Source organism: Fringilla coelebs (assembly GCF_963513975.1).
Source record: "Fringilla coelebs genome assembly, chromosome: 18".
Classification (NCBI taxonomy): domain Eukaryota; kingdom Metazoa; phylum Chordata; class Aves; order Passeriformes; family Fringillidae; genus Fringilla; species Fringilla coelebs.
This window is the reverse complement of record NC_140044.1, coordinates 6,927,149-6,942,073: the sequence shown is the minus strand read 5'-3', so window position 1 is coordinate 6,942,073 and position 14,925 is coordinate 6,927,149. Positions and strand designations below refer to the sequence as shown.

Genomic DNA, 14,925 nt, shown 5'->3' with positions numbered 1-14,925 from the left:
CCACTTCTCCCATATCTCTATTGCCAAAAATGACTCAAAGTGACTCAAATTAATAAGTAAACTTTCTTAATTAGTTAAACTAACCCCAATATGGCACACCTGAGGTTTTTTTCTTTACTACAAATTATAATCTCTGTAGACATTTACATGCTACATTTTAGCACCTTCATTTCCAGAGAAAGTGATTCTGTCCTTTCTGTAGCAGGCAGCCACAGCCATTACTCGCTGTTTTCTCAAAGGAAAAAACAATCCAACCAAAAAATGCATGAAAACACAAAGTATTTTATCATCCACTTTCTCAGCCAATCAAACCCATATTTCTCAGTGGCCTTTTTGTCCATTTCCTTGTTCTGATTTTGTCTTTAGAGCAGGAAATCACACAACTTGGACCTGAAGGGGACTGTGGTGATACTCGATGAAGCTCACAATGTGGTGAGTTGTTCTGTTCTCTTACCGTTTTCAATCTGCACCCAAAGTGTAAAACAGACCCCATCCTATTACAAACAGCCTGTAAAATTTGTACTCAGGTGTATGTTGCTAATATTCATTATTATGAAGATTTCTTGTTTCTGTGACAGTTAAATTTTTGTAGTTAACAGTCATTTGACACTGCTGATTTTTTTTTTTTTTTTTTTTTTAATGAGGTGATGGTTTCTTTCTAAGGGGTACATCTCCAGATTTATGAGGTGATTCTTTTCTTGGAGACTTCTAAGAAAACACTGTATAAGAAATCATGGAAGACCCACTCTTGAAGCTCAGCTGCATCAGCTCTGCCAAGTGCAGATGGCAAACAGGACTTTTGTAATATTTCCAAGTCCTCACTCATAGAGGAAAACAAGAAAAAAAAATAAATACTGCTGTCTTAGGAGTTCTTCCTTTTAGCTGGCTTGAAACTGCAGCTCTTTTCCTAAATGATGAAATGCCAAGGAACATTTGAAATATGTCCCTTTCTCTGCCACATGAAGCCACAGTCTCCCAGTGGGATTTCTGCTGAACAGCTGTGGTTTGTTGTCTGAGTGCCTGGTGTCCTTTCAGTAAACAGCCACCCGTGTCTGCTCTGCTTCACTAGAGAGCCTTGCATTGCTGCATCCAGGCTTTGCTCCTTTCCTCAGAACATCTCTTTCTGTTGAAAAATGTGTGGAAATCCTGTCACAGTTGTTTGGGATTTGGATTTGTTTTTCCCTTTGTAGTGTGCAGGAAGTACTAATTGTTGCCTGCATGCAGAAATTAGCCAGAACAGCTTCTCATTTTGCAATAGTTATCTGATGGTGCTTTCTCTTCCAGATTTATATGTGGAAATTTAGTGAGTACACTGAAATAAAATTAATTTCTTTCTGATTAAATTGTTTACACATGCAGCTCGCTCAGCACTTATTTTCTTTATAACTTATTTCTTCATAGCTATTACAGTCAAATATTTGTGTAGGTTAGGCTTTAGTATTTATCATCAATCCTCAGGGAAAATTATTCTTTTTGGAAAGAAAATTTCTTGTAAAGCAATATGTGATTTAATTTTCAAAGTCAGAAAAAGTTTTGTCAAACTTACTAATCCTGAGTGTTTAAACCATTACTACTTTTTAAATAGAAAGTAGAGAAATAGCTTTTTTGAAGAACAAACCAATTGTCTAAGTAAAAGAATTTTCTGCTTGAACATCAGACAATTACTGTCTGTACTCTCTAAAATGTTGATAATGTGGAAGAGGCAAAATCTGTTCTACATTTCAGAAAGAATGTTTACGAATGGTCAAAGTCTTCAGGTGTTTATAAAATATCCTCTGGCCTGAGCTGGAGATCAAAAATAAATCAAGCCTGGTTGTCTGGACTTCATCATGTCTGAAACTGCCTGAACAAACAGGACATAGAGTGGTCAGAATAATTCTTCCATTCCTTCTCTTTTAGGAGAAGTTGTGTGAGGAGTCCTCTTCTTTTGACTTGACTCCCTATGATTTGGCTTCAGCAATGGATGCAATAAATGTTGTCCTGGAGGAACAAGCCAAAGTGGTTCAACAGAATGAAATCAATGCTGAATTCAACATGGAGTTGGCCAGTTCAGGTGTGTTGACAGTGGCACATCACTGTTTCTCTGGGATAATAAAGTGCCACTACCAAGAACTAGAAAATAACTTCTAGGGAAAGTTTCTGGGAAATTTACACTCCTGTTAGTAAGTAAATTGTTGTGAATTAGTAATTGTTGCCAGACACTGGGAGATTTGATCAAACCAATGTGACATGAGGGGCTATGAAAGAGAACAGTGAGGGGAACACACAAAATATCTTTCCATACCCACAATTCTAACCTTCATAGCCATAATTTCTGGAAAAGCATAAAGGAACTGGGAATGAAATAGGTGTGGAAAAACCTCTTTGAAGTCTTCACTTTTTTCAACAGGATTGAACATGGAACTGGAAGATATAGCAAAGATCAAGAGTAAGTGTATTTCTTGTGGTGTTGAAACTTGTTGTTGAAACAGTTTGAAAAGGTCAGCAATTACAAATCAAGCTCATGTAGCATTGCCATATTCATAACTTAAGCACCAATGAATGTCTCAGTTATAAGTTATCTGACTTTTTTCCCAAGAACTTTTTGGAATGTTTAGTTAGTTTTTTCCCAAGAAGAGAGATTTGGCAGATGAATGTGTCTTTTCCTTCGTTGTTAGAAGTTCCCATGTTGTCTAATCTTGTCAGCTAGCTGGAATTGCATCAGTTGCATCATTCTGCTGTCAGAACCTGAAGTTAACATCAAGAGCCTGAGATATCTCATGTATACAAAGGATTTCCAAGAACAATTTTTCCTTGTAAAGAGTTTAACATTTAGCTGCTGACTTCAGCTTCATTAGGAATTGAGGTCATTGAAGTTCTTAGAGTTGAATATGAATATTTAAAGGTGATATCCAGGAAATTTGTTTTGATCATTTTGGTTTGTTTACAGAGTTGAGAGAACAGCTGGGCTGCTGTCTTTTGTAACAGGCTTTGTAATAAAGTACATTTGAAAAAGTGACTTAGATGTGTCCCAGACCTGACTTTCTGTGCACCCTAACTTTTTCTTCTTAATTCTTCTTAATTTTTCTTCTTAAGAAATTCTTCTTCAGCTTGAAAGTGCTATTGATGCAGTGGAGCTGCCAGCAAATGGTAATGGAGTCACCAAAGAGGGAAGGTAAATTTCTTTTCATTCATGTATTTAAATGTTAAAAAGAACAGCAAACTGGAGCTGGGGCAGCTGTTGGGTTATAGCTCTATTCTAGTTTCTGGGAATAGTATTTATTCAAGGTTTTCGATTTCCTGAAATCCCCTATCTGTAGTAATCATTATTTCTGGAGTAACTCCCTTTTTTAGTGTTTCAAGAGTGGAAAATCCTCTGCTTGAGTTTCCTGAGCTGTGCTTCTTTCAATTTTGTGTCATGATTTAAGCAGAGGTACCAGTGTCTGAGGTACCTCTGAGCTCTGGAAGTCCATTTCTAAACTGGTGCCTGTTGTACATGGTAAAAAAAGCCATGGAAATTGCATGCCAATCTGCTTCTAAGTTAGTAATGGATTGTATGGTGGAGAGGAATGATGGAAAAAGAGAATGACATGGTCTGTGTACTTTCTGCCATGGCAGTATTGTGCACTGTCTTTATAAGTGAGTACTTAATTTTATTCTTGGAAATTTTTCATTCTCATAGAGACAGAAACATGTTTTGCTACATGATGGTGAAATTGTTCTTCTGAAAGAGTAACATTATTTGTGCCTATTTGGTTCTTTACAGTGTTTCCCAATTCTGCTTTTTCTTTGTAAATTGCAGCTACATCTTTGATCTGTTTGCAGAAGCCCAAATAACACTGCAGACCAAATCCTCCCTCTTGGAGTCACTGGAGCAGATTTTACAGTTTCTTTCAGGCCGTAAGTGCATAAACTTTTTAACTTTCTTACTCAGACTTTCCTCTTTAGTGTAAGAAACTGGAAATTTGTGTTTTTAAGGGAGACAATCAAATGATAAAGCCTCCATAAGCTAAAATCTGACCTTAAAGACTTGTGTCTTTTTATTAAGACATGCAGGGTCCTCTGCTGGGAAGCATATTTTACATCTGTTCATGTAACTGAACTGATGCTGAGAACCCCCTTGTGTCAAAACAGGAGTGTGTACCTAAGTATGGATCCATCCATGCACACAGAGGACTTTTGCACAGACACTGTTTTTCTCCAAAACCACATGGATTGTGGTGTGAAGCTTACTGACATTTTGCTGATGGTACTTTTTGTGTCTTGAGTTCTTCCTGGAGTCAAAAAACAGGAACGTGGAGAATCATATGATATGGGGGTTTTTTTCCTTGATTTAACAAGGAAAATTGTTTTAGCTTCTGTTTTAATGTCTGTCAGCATCTTGTTCTAAAATTGCTCTTCTGTAAAGAAAATGTTTCAGCTTCTACATGTGTTAAGAGAATGATTTAGCTCTTACCAGCAGACTCTTCAGAGAAAACATTGAAGGGAGTAGAATACAGACTGTCAGTTCTGCAAGGACATCCTTGGATGACACATCCACCCTTCATTTTCTTTTTGCCCAGCACCTTTCTCCTTTTAGGCCATTTGCATTCTGGCCTGACAAGTGCATCTGTTGATCATTTCTGCTGCAAAATCCCTACCATCAGTGTATTTCATATGTTAACTGCCCCTCTAACTGCTGCTTTAAATAGCTCCTTTCCCATTTTTAAGATGGAGAGGATCTTTAAGAAGTGTATTCAATTTTCTGGGATGACAGGCTTCTCAGTGTGTCAGACATGGAATGCCATTTTTATATTTCTCGTTGCATCTAGAATAATGATGAAAAACTTGAAATAAAGTATTTGTTTCTGAGAATATTTTCAAGTCATATTCAGAGTGTTGAGCTGTTCAGACAAAGTGTGGCTATACACAACGGGATGTATATTTGTGTTTTGAGAGTAATCTTGTGTTGCTTTCTGCAGGTACTGGGATATTTGTCAATACATCTGGATTGCATAAGGTCTCAGATATTATCCAGGTAAATATTTAATGCTGCTTCTATACATATCTGAAGGATAGAAGAGTTGGTTTAAAAGATGTAGAAAGATATTGGATCAATTTTATTCTTGTTGGGATGTACACTTGTGCAATGGTGCAAGTTTGTAATTTTTGAGGAGAAAGCTGCTGCCTGATGGGATGGATTAATCTGATTTTTGCCTAGGTTGTTCTTTTGTAGTTCTGGTCTCCCTTTTCGGAGATGCTGGATTTAAATTTTGGCTGGGCACAGCATCCACCAGGTGGAGCTTGGTCATTGAACTTGTTTGCAGCAGTGTTTGGGAATATGAGATCATCTCATGAAATAACAAGAGAGGCTAAGGAAAAAAGCAAACAAAAGATAATTTAACAGTATTTTTTTTCATTTAATTATTAACTTATGAGATGTCTGAAACAAAAGTCTTTTCAGTTCCATAGGAGCTGAATGTGACACTTGTGGGTATCCACAGAATGCTGTCATCTCCCTGTTGTTCCAAAACTTTGATTATGAAAATCCCAAGCCCCATAAAATTCAGAGGTGCAGTGAGCCTCTGTATTATACAGTGGTCTGTCTGATATGTGTGTGTGCAAAAAGGGACCAGAGATTAACACCCTATTTAAAATTGAAAATGAAAACTTTATTCAAACCTTGCAGACCTGTATGATAAAGACAAGTCACCTGGGTGTGTTTTGAATGGTCCTGGCAGGTTTGTAGCACTGAGCTCTGAATGCATGGGTGTTTGTGGGGCTGCATTCACAGTGGCATACACAGGATTCCATTTTTCTAGCAGTGGTTAAACAAAGCCTTCATGTGTGTTCCAGTGATTTATGTACACTGGTACCAAATGGTTTGTACTGGGAGAGGTTGCTGTTCTGAGGGAAGGCCAGGTGAGCCTAATTTAAATTGGTTTCCCAGGGTTTCAAAGCTGAGAGAGGAGAAAATTCAGAAGTAGAAACCATGTCCCCTGATCCTAGGGGGCTGTTGTCCAAGACTGGGAATAATTGTCTGTGTGTGCTCTTTTGGGCTGTGGATAGATAAAAAAGGAGATTTGACTTTGGAGGAGAAAGCTCAGATCCCTTTTCTGCTGTTGAGCACATGGACAGTGCCTGCAAAGGATCTGCCAGGGGACAGTTTGCCATCTTGAGATAAGTGGGACAGGGACAGAGCTTTTGTTGGGTAAACAGGGTTTGCTTCTTGCAGAGCCTTCAGTCTTAATTTATCACCAGCTTGTTTTAATTAATAGTAATTTTTTTCTTTCTTTTCAAAGAACACTTACCAAAATGCCTTTTGTACACCATATCTTTGGCTATTTTTCAGAAGTAAATATTTCCAGGAATTCTGCCTTTTTCTTTTTTTTTTTTTTTAATTGCTGGGGAACATCTTGTAACTAGCTGATACTCTTATGAGCTTGGGTAATTCCTATCAATGTCTTGTTTAGAAAAATTAACAGAGTTGTAAATATTTGAGAGCCACAGCTGTTTTCACTGAAGTTGCACTGGGATGCCTTATGTTTGAAAGAGCAGCATCTGTAGTCATGAGACATCACATGCAGGAAAGGGGGGAAAAGCAAAACTCTGATAGAAGCTTTTAATTTAATATATAGACAATTAGATATGATTACAACTTGATTACTTTTCTAAGCAGAGTGTTATTAGCAGTGGGGCCACAGATGAAATTTTAAACTGAAGTATCTCAAAAAGCTCTTCTATGCTTGCTTATGACTGATCTCCTTGGAGTGGTTTTTTACCCACAGTCAGAGTCATCAACAGTGATTAATAACATTGCCATTTATATAGTTTGAGTATATTTAGATACTGACTTGCAGTTTTTGGAACACTGAGAGCACCATGTGGGGAGCAGGAATTGCCTGGAAGAACCACATTTATTCAAGGTTCTCTGTCTTATTTGATAACAAGAGTAAGGAAATAAATTTAAGGTTATTGCAGCAGTAATGTTTGTGGAGACACTTCTCAGTGCAAAGACACATTAGGGATTTTACCAAAAGGATGTATGTATATGTATGTATCAAAAATAATGTGGCCAGCAGGACCAGGGAGGTCATTGTCCCTCTGGGCTGAGCAATGGTGAGGCTTCACCTCGAGTCCTGTGTCCAGTTCTGGGCCCCTCATGACAAGAGTGATATTGAGGGGCTGGAGAAAGAGCTGGAGCATGTCCAGGGAAGGAAACAGAGCTGGGGAAGGGTCTGGAGCACCAGGAGCCTCTGAGGGAGCTGGGGGAGCTCAGCCTGGAGAGAAGGAGGCTCAGGGGGGACCTTCTCACCCTCAACTCCCTGACAGGAGGGGGCAGCCAGGTGGGGGTCAGGCTCTGCTCCAGGGAACAAGGGACAGGGTAAGAAGAAATGACCTCATGCAGTGCCAGAGGAGGTTCAGGTTGGACATAAGGAAGAATTTATTCATGGAAAGAGTTGTCAGGCATTGGAAGGGGCTGCCCAGGGGGGTGGTGGAGTTCCCATCCCTGGAGGTGTTTGTGGAATGCCTGGACGTGGCACTCAGTGCTCTGGGCTGGGTGACAAGGTGGGGATCAGTCACAGCTTGGACTCAACCATCTTTGGGGTTATTTCCAACCTAAATAATTCTGTGATTCTGTTTTCCTGCATTTTACAGACAGTGTTCAGCATGGATCCCCCAGAAGGAGTCACAGCAGGGTTCCTGCCACGTCAGGCAATATCTAAATATTATAAGGTATGGGAGCTTTTGTGTGCTGTGTTTTTCCTCACAGCATTTCATGTCTGTGCCTTGTGTCTGTGCCTCAGACTTGGAAGGATATGGGTAATACAGACACGATGTTGATTACAGGGAGGAAAAAAAGAGAACACAACCCCCCAAAAAAACCAAACCACCAAAGGAATGGTATTTAATTTAGATTCTGAAGAAAACCAAAATTTTAAAATGAATTTGTAAATTAAGTTTTGAAAGTGCAGCAAATTGAAATTTCAGAAAATTTTGAGACTGGATGTTAAACAAGAGTCAAGGTGTTCTTCCAGTAATGTATTTTTAGTTTAGCCCAGTACTAAGCAAATGCAGCAGAACCACTGAACCTCCTCCTGTTTTAATTTGTTTAAAGTTTGGAATTAATGGGATGTGTTGTTATGATAAAATTTAGGAACAGATCTTTTTCTAGTTGTCACATTTAGACTTTATACTATTTTTGTTGCCAAATGAAGCAAATCTTTCCACTGTGATAGTATTCTACATTTAATCTGTGTGGTTTATGCTGGTGGGAATACACAAATAATTGAGTTCTTGGTCTCTCTTTGGGTCAGCCCATGAAAAGCTGCTCCCATCACTGACTCAAAAATGACTGGTTGCATGGTGATGCACTTTTTTGCTCCTAGTTATGAAATATTTGAAGCAAAGTAGAAAAGAGACAGGAAATTATATAACCTTAGTAACAATGTAAAAGGGGCACTAATTGCATGAATTACTCCTAATGTAAGGCCAGGTTTTTTTGAGGGATGAAGTTCAAGTTTGTTTCTGCAGCCATTGCTAGAAATGCTTGTTGCTTTCCTTCAGGTACATATTCATGTGGATAATGGTAATCAGAAAAAGAAACAAAGGACAGATCTCTGGAACTCATCATCTTCCAAAAGACAAGGTACAGGACTGTTCTTGGGGAGGTTCCTGCAAAAGCTGCATTGAAAACTCCTCAACTGCTCCTTTCTGCTTCAAATAGGAGAAAACAAGTGCAGCTCCATTGTGGATACAATGAGTTGGAGACAGGCTTTTCACTTTTATAGTGATTTCTGAAGGGGAGGTGGCATGTGCCATCTCAATATAAGAATTTCTTGTACCATTGGTGTTTTGTGACTGCTGGAGTTCTTTTAGGGCAATGATTCTGGTGAAAGTAGATCATCTCCATCATGGAATTGTTGTATTGGTGTAGAGAAAATCTTCAAAGCAGCCAAGAATGGGGAGCTCTTCTCCAAGCCTCAGGCTGATACTGAGGTTCATGACAGGTTCTGTTCTCCTCATACCAGCTGGATTTCTCTGTACAACTGTGTTGAGTTAAACACTGAATTGATGTGGAGTAAGGCTGTAAAAAGGGGGTCCAGGTACAGTTATGATGGCAAAAATGTTTGTCAGAGGTGGTATAAAAATAAATTCTATTCCATTCTCTTTTGAAATTATTTATATTGTGGAGGTTTGTTGGCTCATTTTTGCAGCTCTGTAAGGAAGTTTCATATGAGGTACCAGAGATCTTGTCCAGATCATGTGAATTCTTAGGCAGAAAATGCCTTGCCCTGGGGCATGTTTACCTTTTGTGGGATCACCTGCTTTGCGAAACTTCCTACTTTGAGCAACTTTCAGGGTGTGTTGTCAGTTCTTGATAGTTTCAGCTTCAGCCATACTTTCCAGTTCGACTGGGATTTCTCCCCCTCCTTATAAATCTCCTCCCACCTGTTTTGTTCCTTATGCTCTGCAGATCCCAGTATCTGGAATTATCTCAATAGAACTTTTCTTCAGAACCATATATTTAGAAGAAAAGAAACTTGGCCTCTGAATCAAAGGATTGTCCTAATGCTCCTATAAAGCAGCACCAAGCTTGGCTTTGTTGGACTGCAGCATTCATTCTTTCTGATATTTTAATTTATTTTTTAATAATTGAGTTGAAAGCAAAACATTTTCAATTAGAGAAGACAGATGCAGATCCCTTTACCTAAGCCTTCTTAACAGAACACTCTTAAGGGACTTTTGTAAATACTTTGTTTCATAACTATCTACTTAATTACTCAGTTAAGTGCTCATGAGTGTGTAATTACCTGTTTAATGGAAGTCCAGCTTTTAAGGGCAAAAGTAATATTTTTCAAAGAATGAATTTCCAAGAATTTACTGGGTTTGCACATAATAGCCCCTTAAATGTTTCCATGAAGTTAGTGCTGTTTGGTAATCTCTAAATGCTGTTTTCCTGAAATATGCCTCAGTTGGAGTTTTAAGATGCAGGAATAATTCTGAGTGGATTTGGTTAAAGATGGGTGCAGGAAGAGGCTAATGCAACAATTTGGAGGATTTATACACAGAAATACAAAGCAGTGGGAGAATTCTGTGATTCAGTAGATGGACTCTGATATATTTGCTTTTCAAATAAGAGCAGTATTTGCAAGTACCTGTGTAACACACCTGAGTATGCTGACATTTGTGCTTTATGTAAGCCTAGCAGAGGCCAGATGTGTTAGGTGGAGTCTCTGGTTTCCTGTAGTGATACAGCAAATTGTATAGAAACAATTCAAGCATTAAAGAACAGCTGTTTTCCAGGGATTCTGTGGAAATTATCCACTCAAACATCATTCTCTACAAAGTAGTTGGTGAGGACAAGGGGCATAGCTTGGGGTAGCTGATGAGAATCCTGCCTGAGTCATCTGGGAACAGATGCTCTTTATGTCAACAATATTGGACTGTTGCAGTTTAACATTAAGTGAAAATGCTCCCATTCATGGTTTGCTCCAAATCATCATGTTGTAGACTATTAGCAAGCCATTTCTCCTTGTCTTAGCTGTCCTTGTACCAGGAATGGAAAAAGAGGCCAGCTTTGTTTAATGCCCAACACTTCCTGCTGGTGAATGGGACCTTGAAAATGGATTTATTGTTGTTAAGCTTAAAGACATAATTGCAGCACACCAGGCTAACAATGTACAGCAGTCCCAACTTGTCCAGGAGCTGGGAACTGGTGCCTGGCAGTTGTCATGCTGGGTTACAGAAATGTGTTTCCAGCTGAGCACTGGAGGAGCAGACATGAGGGGCTGGTGTCCTTTTCCAGGCCATCCCATATCAGCCCAGTTTGGTTTTGTGCTGGGATTTCTTGGGTTCCTGGCTGAGTGACTTTGTTCTTATCTGTAGATAGTCACTGGCTTGTCCAAACTAATTTGCACCAATTGTTAGTGTGAGTTATAAAGACAGGGAATTTTCTGAATTTTGGAATGTGAGTCTTCTAGAATCTGGGCATTGTCTCGGTGTGTTTGTCCAAATGAGATGGAAGGGTAAAACTTTTAGCTAAATTTCACTTGTAATTCTAAGCAGTAAGTGACTCACTGGGCAAGTCTTAATGGGGATTTCCTGAAAACACCAGCTTTTTCTTATGGAAATGAAGGCTTTGATTGACTTGTGTAAATTTCAAATAAATGCCCATGATACTTAGGTGAGTGGTATTTATTTTTTTTTACTGAAACTAATCATGAAAAGCAGAAACAGAAATAAAAACTGATGTTTCATTTGGCTGCTCTTGTTCTTGACAAGGGTATAGTTTTCATTCCCTTGTGCCTGTGTCTCTGACAAGCTGATGCAGTTTTCAGCAAGTTTGAGCTGAGCAATGAACGAAATTACTGATGTGACTTATTTATTTTTCTTAATATTCTTTCTGTTGATAACTTACATATTTTCAGAGTCACCCGCTAAAATACATATATGTGTCTGCATATATATATATATATATATATATATATATATATGTCACCATATCCCACAAAAGATTTGAGCAGAAATTGAAATGTTTGGGAGTTGACTCTGGGGAAAGTGGGAAGTTGAGGTGAAAGATTTATAGCCTAAATAGTTACATAGGAAATTCCTCACAGAGAAGGGGTTCTTTTTTCAAGCCAGTGCAAGGTTGGACATACTTTCTTATTAGATTATGAGGAAGCAGTGATGTTTTCATTAAAAGTAATTAAATCTGGGAAGAACCAAAGCAGGACATACCATACATCTGGAATTTTAACTTTGGATGCTGTCTGGTTTACTCTCAGAAGTTCAGGTGCAATGTGCCATATGCTGGTCATAGTCTAGTTTTTCCACATTGACTGATTTCTTAGTGTTTTCTCTTTATTTAATGCAGGCAAGACTTTAAGCTATTGGTGTTTCAGCCCTGGGTACAGCATGCACGAGCTCGTTCGACAGGGGGTCAGGACAATCATCCTCACCAGTGGGACACTCTCCCCCCTCTCATCATTTACAATGGAAATGCAGATGTGAGTACCTGGATGTGGGAACACTGCCATTCCTGAAAGATGCACAATCTGCTCCTGTGGATTTAGGTTTTATCTCAGGATTTTGAAGTCCTCTGTTTGCCCAGAGCAGCTGTGGCTGCCCCATCCAAGGCCAAGCTGGATGGGGCTTGGATCAGCCTGGGATAGTGGAAGCTGTCCCTGCCCATGGCAGGGGGTAGAATGAGATGAGCTTTAAGGTTTCTTCCAACCAAACCATTCTATGATTCAGTGGTTCTGGAACTGGAAGGGAATCATATAATGGGTATGACTGGGATCTTCCTCTTCGTTTTCCTCCAGCCCTTTTCCTGTTTGCCTGGAGAATCCTCATGTAATTGATAAACACCAGCTCTGGGTTGGGATCATTCCAAAGGGACCTGATGGAACTGTGCTTACTTCCACCTATGAAAGAAGGTAATGAACGTCCATGTGGAATCCTGCTTTGAAGTTTTGGGCTCCAGCATTGGGTTCTGTTAACAGGAATATGCCAGCTAAGTAAGGGATCTCTAGTGGAAAAATGCTGGATAACAACACCCTTTAACCACTCCTGCTGAAGGTCTGGAAGGGATCAGGTACGAAGGCACTGATAGTCCTTGATGGCCCTGACCAGCCTCAGCTGGGACCTGCACCCACAACCACCCCCCAGGAGCTGCACTGAACCCTATCCAAATTTTTTTTTGCTGAAGGCTTAATTGACTTGAAGCATGACTGGCCTTTGCAGTAACTATTTTTATATTTAAAGTTTGTCACCATGCCCAGCTTCTCTTTCACCTCCGGGTTGCCTTTTTAAGGAAAACATGTCCAAATATTTGTCAAGCTTTTCATCATCATTTTTCTTGCTTGTCTGGTCTTCCATCACTTTGTCTCTTTCTATCTGTTGTTCAGAGTTGGCAGTGCTTCTGCTGCCAGCAAAGGCCAAATGTTCCATACAACTGGAAGGGGACTCAGCAATTGTAATGGATTTTTACAGAGAAGTCATAATCTGGAAAACCCTCAGAGTGCATTTCTTATTTTCAGAAGCTTTAGTATGCCATTTCAGTGTATTTCTCTTGAAGATGCTGTCTTTTAAAGAAGGAGGGTTGGGGATTCCACCCCTCCAGGGCTTTAGATCATGGGGATTTTTTGAAGGAAAGGGATTTGACAACATCTCTGTGTTGATACTGGTTTTTGTATGTCTTATAAAAGTATATATGTTAGGTTTTTTCCCTGCATATATAAATTTTCTGGGAAAGCAGTACACAAAACTACAGGGCACTAAAAAAAAGGAGCATAAAGGCATGAGAGAACAGGGGAGTTTTCAGTCAGGTGTGGAAGAACATAAATATGGCTCACTGGAGAGTAGGACTTTTTCAGCCAAAGACAAAGTGATTTATTAAATGATAACCATAGTAACCAAACTGACTCTGCAGCAACACCACACCTAATGGTAATGTTAGTCAGTCTTGGCAGACTTCCTGGCAGAACTCTCACGTGTGTTGCTACTCACATGGCTGCTCATTTCTACCTATGCATTTTGAAATATTGAAGCTTAGATCATCTTCAGAGCTATCAATAAGCATATTTCATAGTACTAATAAAATGTAGTCAAAGTATTAATAATTCTTGTCCTTGGTATTGGTGATTGCCCCAGAAGGGAGAGCAACTGGGAGTCTGGAAATGTTATTTTAGATGAATGTCAAAGGAAGTCAGTGTGGATGAAAAACATAGAAAAGGAAATGCAATGGTGTTATTTGATTTTTCTTCTTTGTAGGTTTTCAGAGGATTATTTATCTTCTCTGGGGAAAACAATTGGTAAGTGAAGTGTGTGGATTTCACAAATGGGTTCATACCCCAGATTTTTGGAAATTTAGAAAGGGCAATGTTAAAGAAGATGCAGTAAGAGAAAGGTAAAGGATTGCAGTGCAGAGCTGGCTGCTGTCAGATTTTCGGTGTTTCTGCTTGCTCAAGGTAACTGGCTGCTGCAATAGCACACAAAATTGAGTCCCTGGCCTCATATTTCCAAATCTGGACTTCATTTTTATTGTCAGGAGTTTGTGTTTGGGTCAAAAATATGGTTTCTAAACAGAGTCAGAAAGTGGCTCAAACTAGGAAATCAATAGCCAGAGATGATGCAGCCAAGGATGAGCAGAGTAATTGAGAATCACAGGAAATCAGTGCAATTTTTTGTGATATTTTAAGCTGTGTCAAGCCTGCCTGAAGACAGCATTTATTGTTTTGGTCATGTTTTATAAATATAATAGAATTACAAAGTCATAACACTTAAGGACAGAATAAAAGAAGTTCACCTGTGTAGCTTGGCTAACATGATCGAAAAGAACCTGTTAAATCTAAAAATGCTTGAAGGATATGGAGGAGAAATGCCAGCTAGTTTGGCTTCTGTGTTAAAGCTCACACCTGGACAGGATTATCAAATTAGTATAAGAAATGGAACAACTTCTAAAACACAGTCATTCATGCCAAGAAAGTAGAAAACATTTTGGAAGGAGGGCGCACTGTTGTTTTTCCTCTGTAGTCCATGTTCTCCATCCCAGGATGAAAATGTCCTCAGCTGCACACTTGTCTTCTCTCCCTGCAGGCAACCTTGTGCGAGTTGTGCCACATGGGCTGTTGGTGTTCTTCCCATCCTATCCTGTCATGGATAAGAGCCTGGAATATTGGAGGGTATGTTCATAGCTCTGCCTTTGTTAGGTGGTTTGGTTACTTGCATCAGGCAGCTTGTAGTTATCTCATTTAACTATGTTGATTAAAAACCTAGTGGAAGTGGTTGCTGCTCATGGCAGGGGGTTGGAACTAAATTATTATTAAGATCCCTTCCGACCCAAAATGTTCTGGGATTCTATGAAAAATTTTTTGTTAGTAAGTAAATTATAAAATCTGGACGGTAAAATCTCAGGTAAGGCTTCTTTTATTTTGATCACAATATACTGAAGTGCAGTGCTGT

At 39.2% G+C, this 14,925-nt stretch overlaps 1 protein-coding gene across 1 annotated transcript in view; it reads left to right on the top strand.

Moving 5' to 3' along the window:
• Positions 1 to 14,925, top strand: part of RTEL1 (regulator of telomere elongation helicase 1) — a gene marked incomplete at its 5' end in the record, with an annotated part of 42,823 nt that overhangs the window by 5,009 nt on the left and 22,889 nt on the right. Inside the window, 12 exons of the mRNA XM_084218143.1 lie at positions 367 to 432; positions 1,900 to 2,053; positions 2,390 to 2,428; positions 3,076 to 3,154; positions 3,782 to 3,879; positions 4,941 to 4,996; positions 7,618 to 7,695; positions 8,527 to 8,608; positions 11,837 to 11,969; positions 12,285 to 12,398; positions 13,735 to 13,775; positions 14,560 to 14,645. Of these exons, the coding sequence (XP_084074269.1) occupies positions 367 to 432; positions 1,900 to 2,053; positions 2,390 to 2,428; positions 3,076 to 3,154; positions 3,782 to 3,879; positions 4,941 to 4,996; positions 7,618 to 7,695; positions 8,527 to 8,608; positions 11,837 to 11,969; positions 12,285 to 12,398; positions 13,735 to 13,775; positions 14,560 to 14,645 (1,026 nt within the window). The remainder of the gene's footprint in view (positions 1 to 366; positions 433 to 1,899; positions 2,054 to 2,389; positions 2,429 to 3,075; positions 3,155 to 3,781; positions 3,880 to 4,940; positions 4,997 to 7,617; positions 7,696 to 8,526; positions 8,609 to 11,836; positions 11,970 to 12,284; positions 12,399 to 13,734; positions 13,776 to 14,559; positions 14,646 to 14,925) is intronic.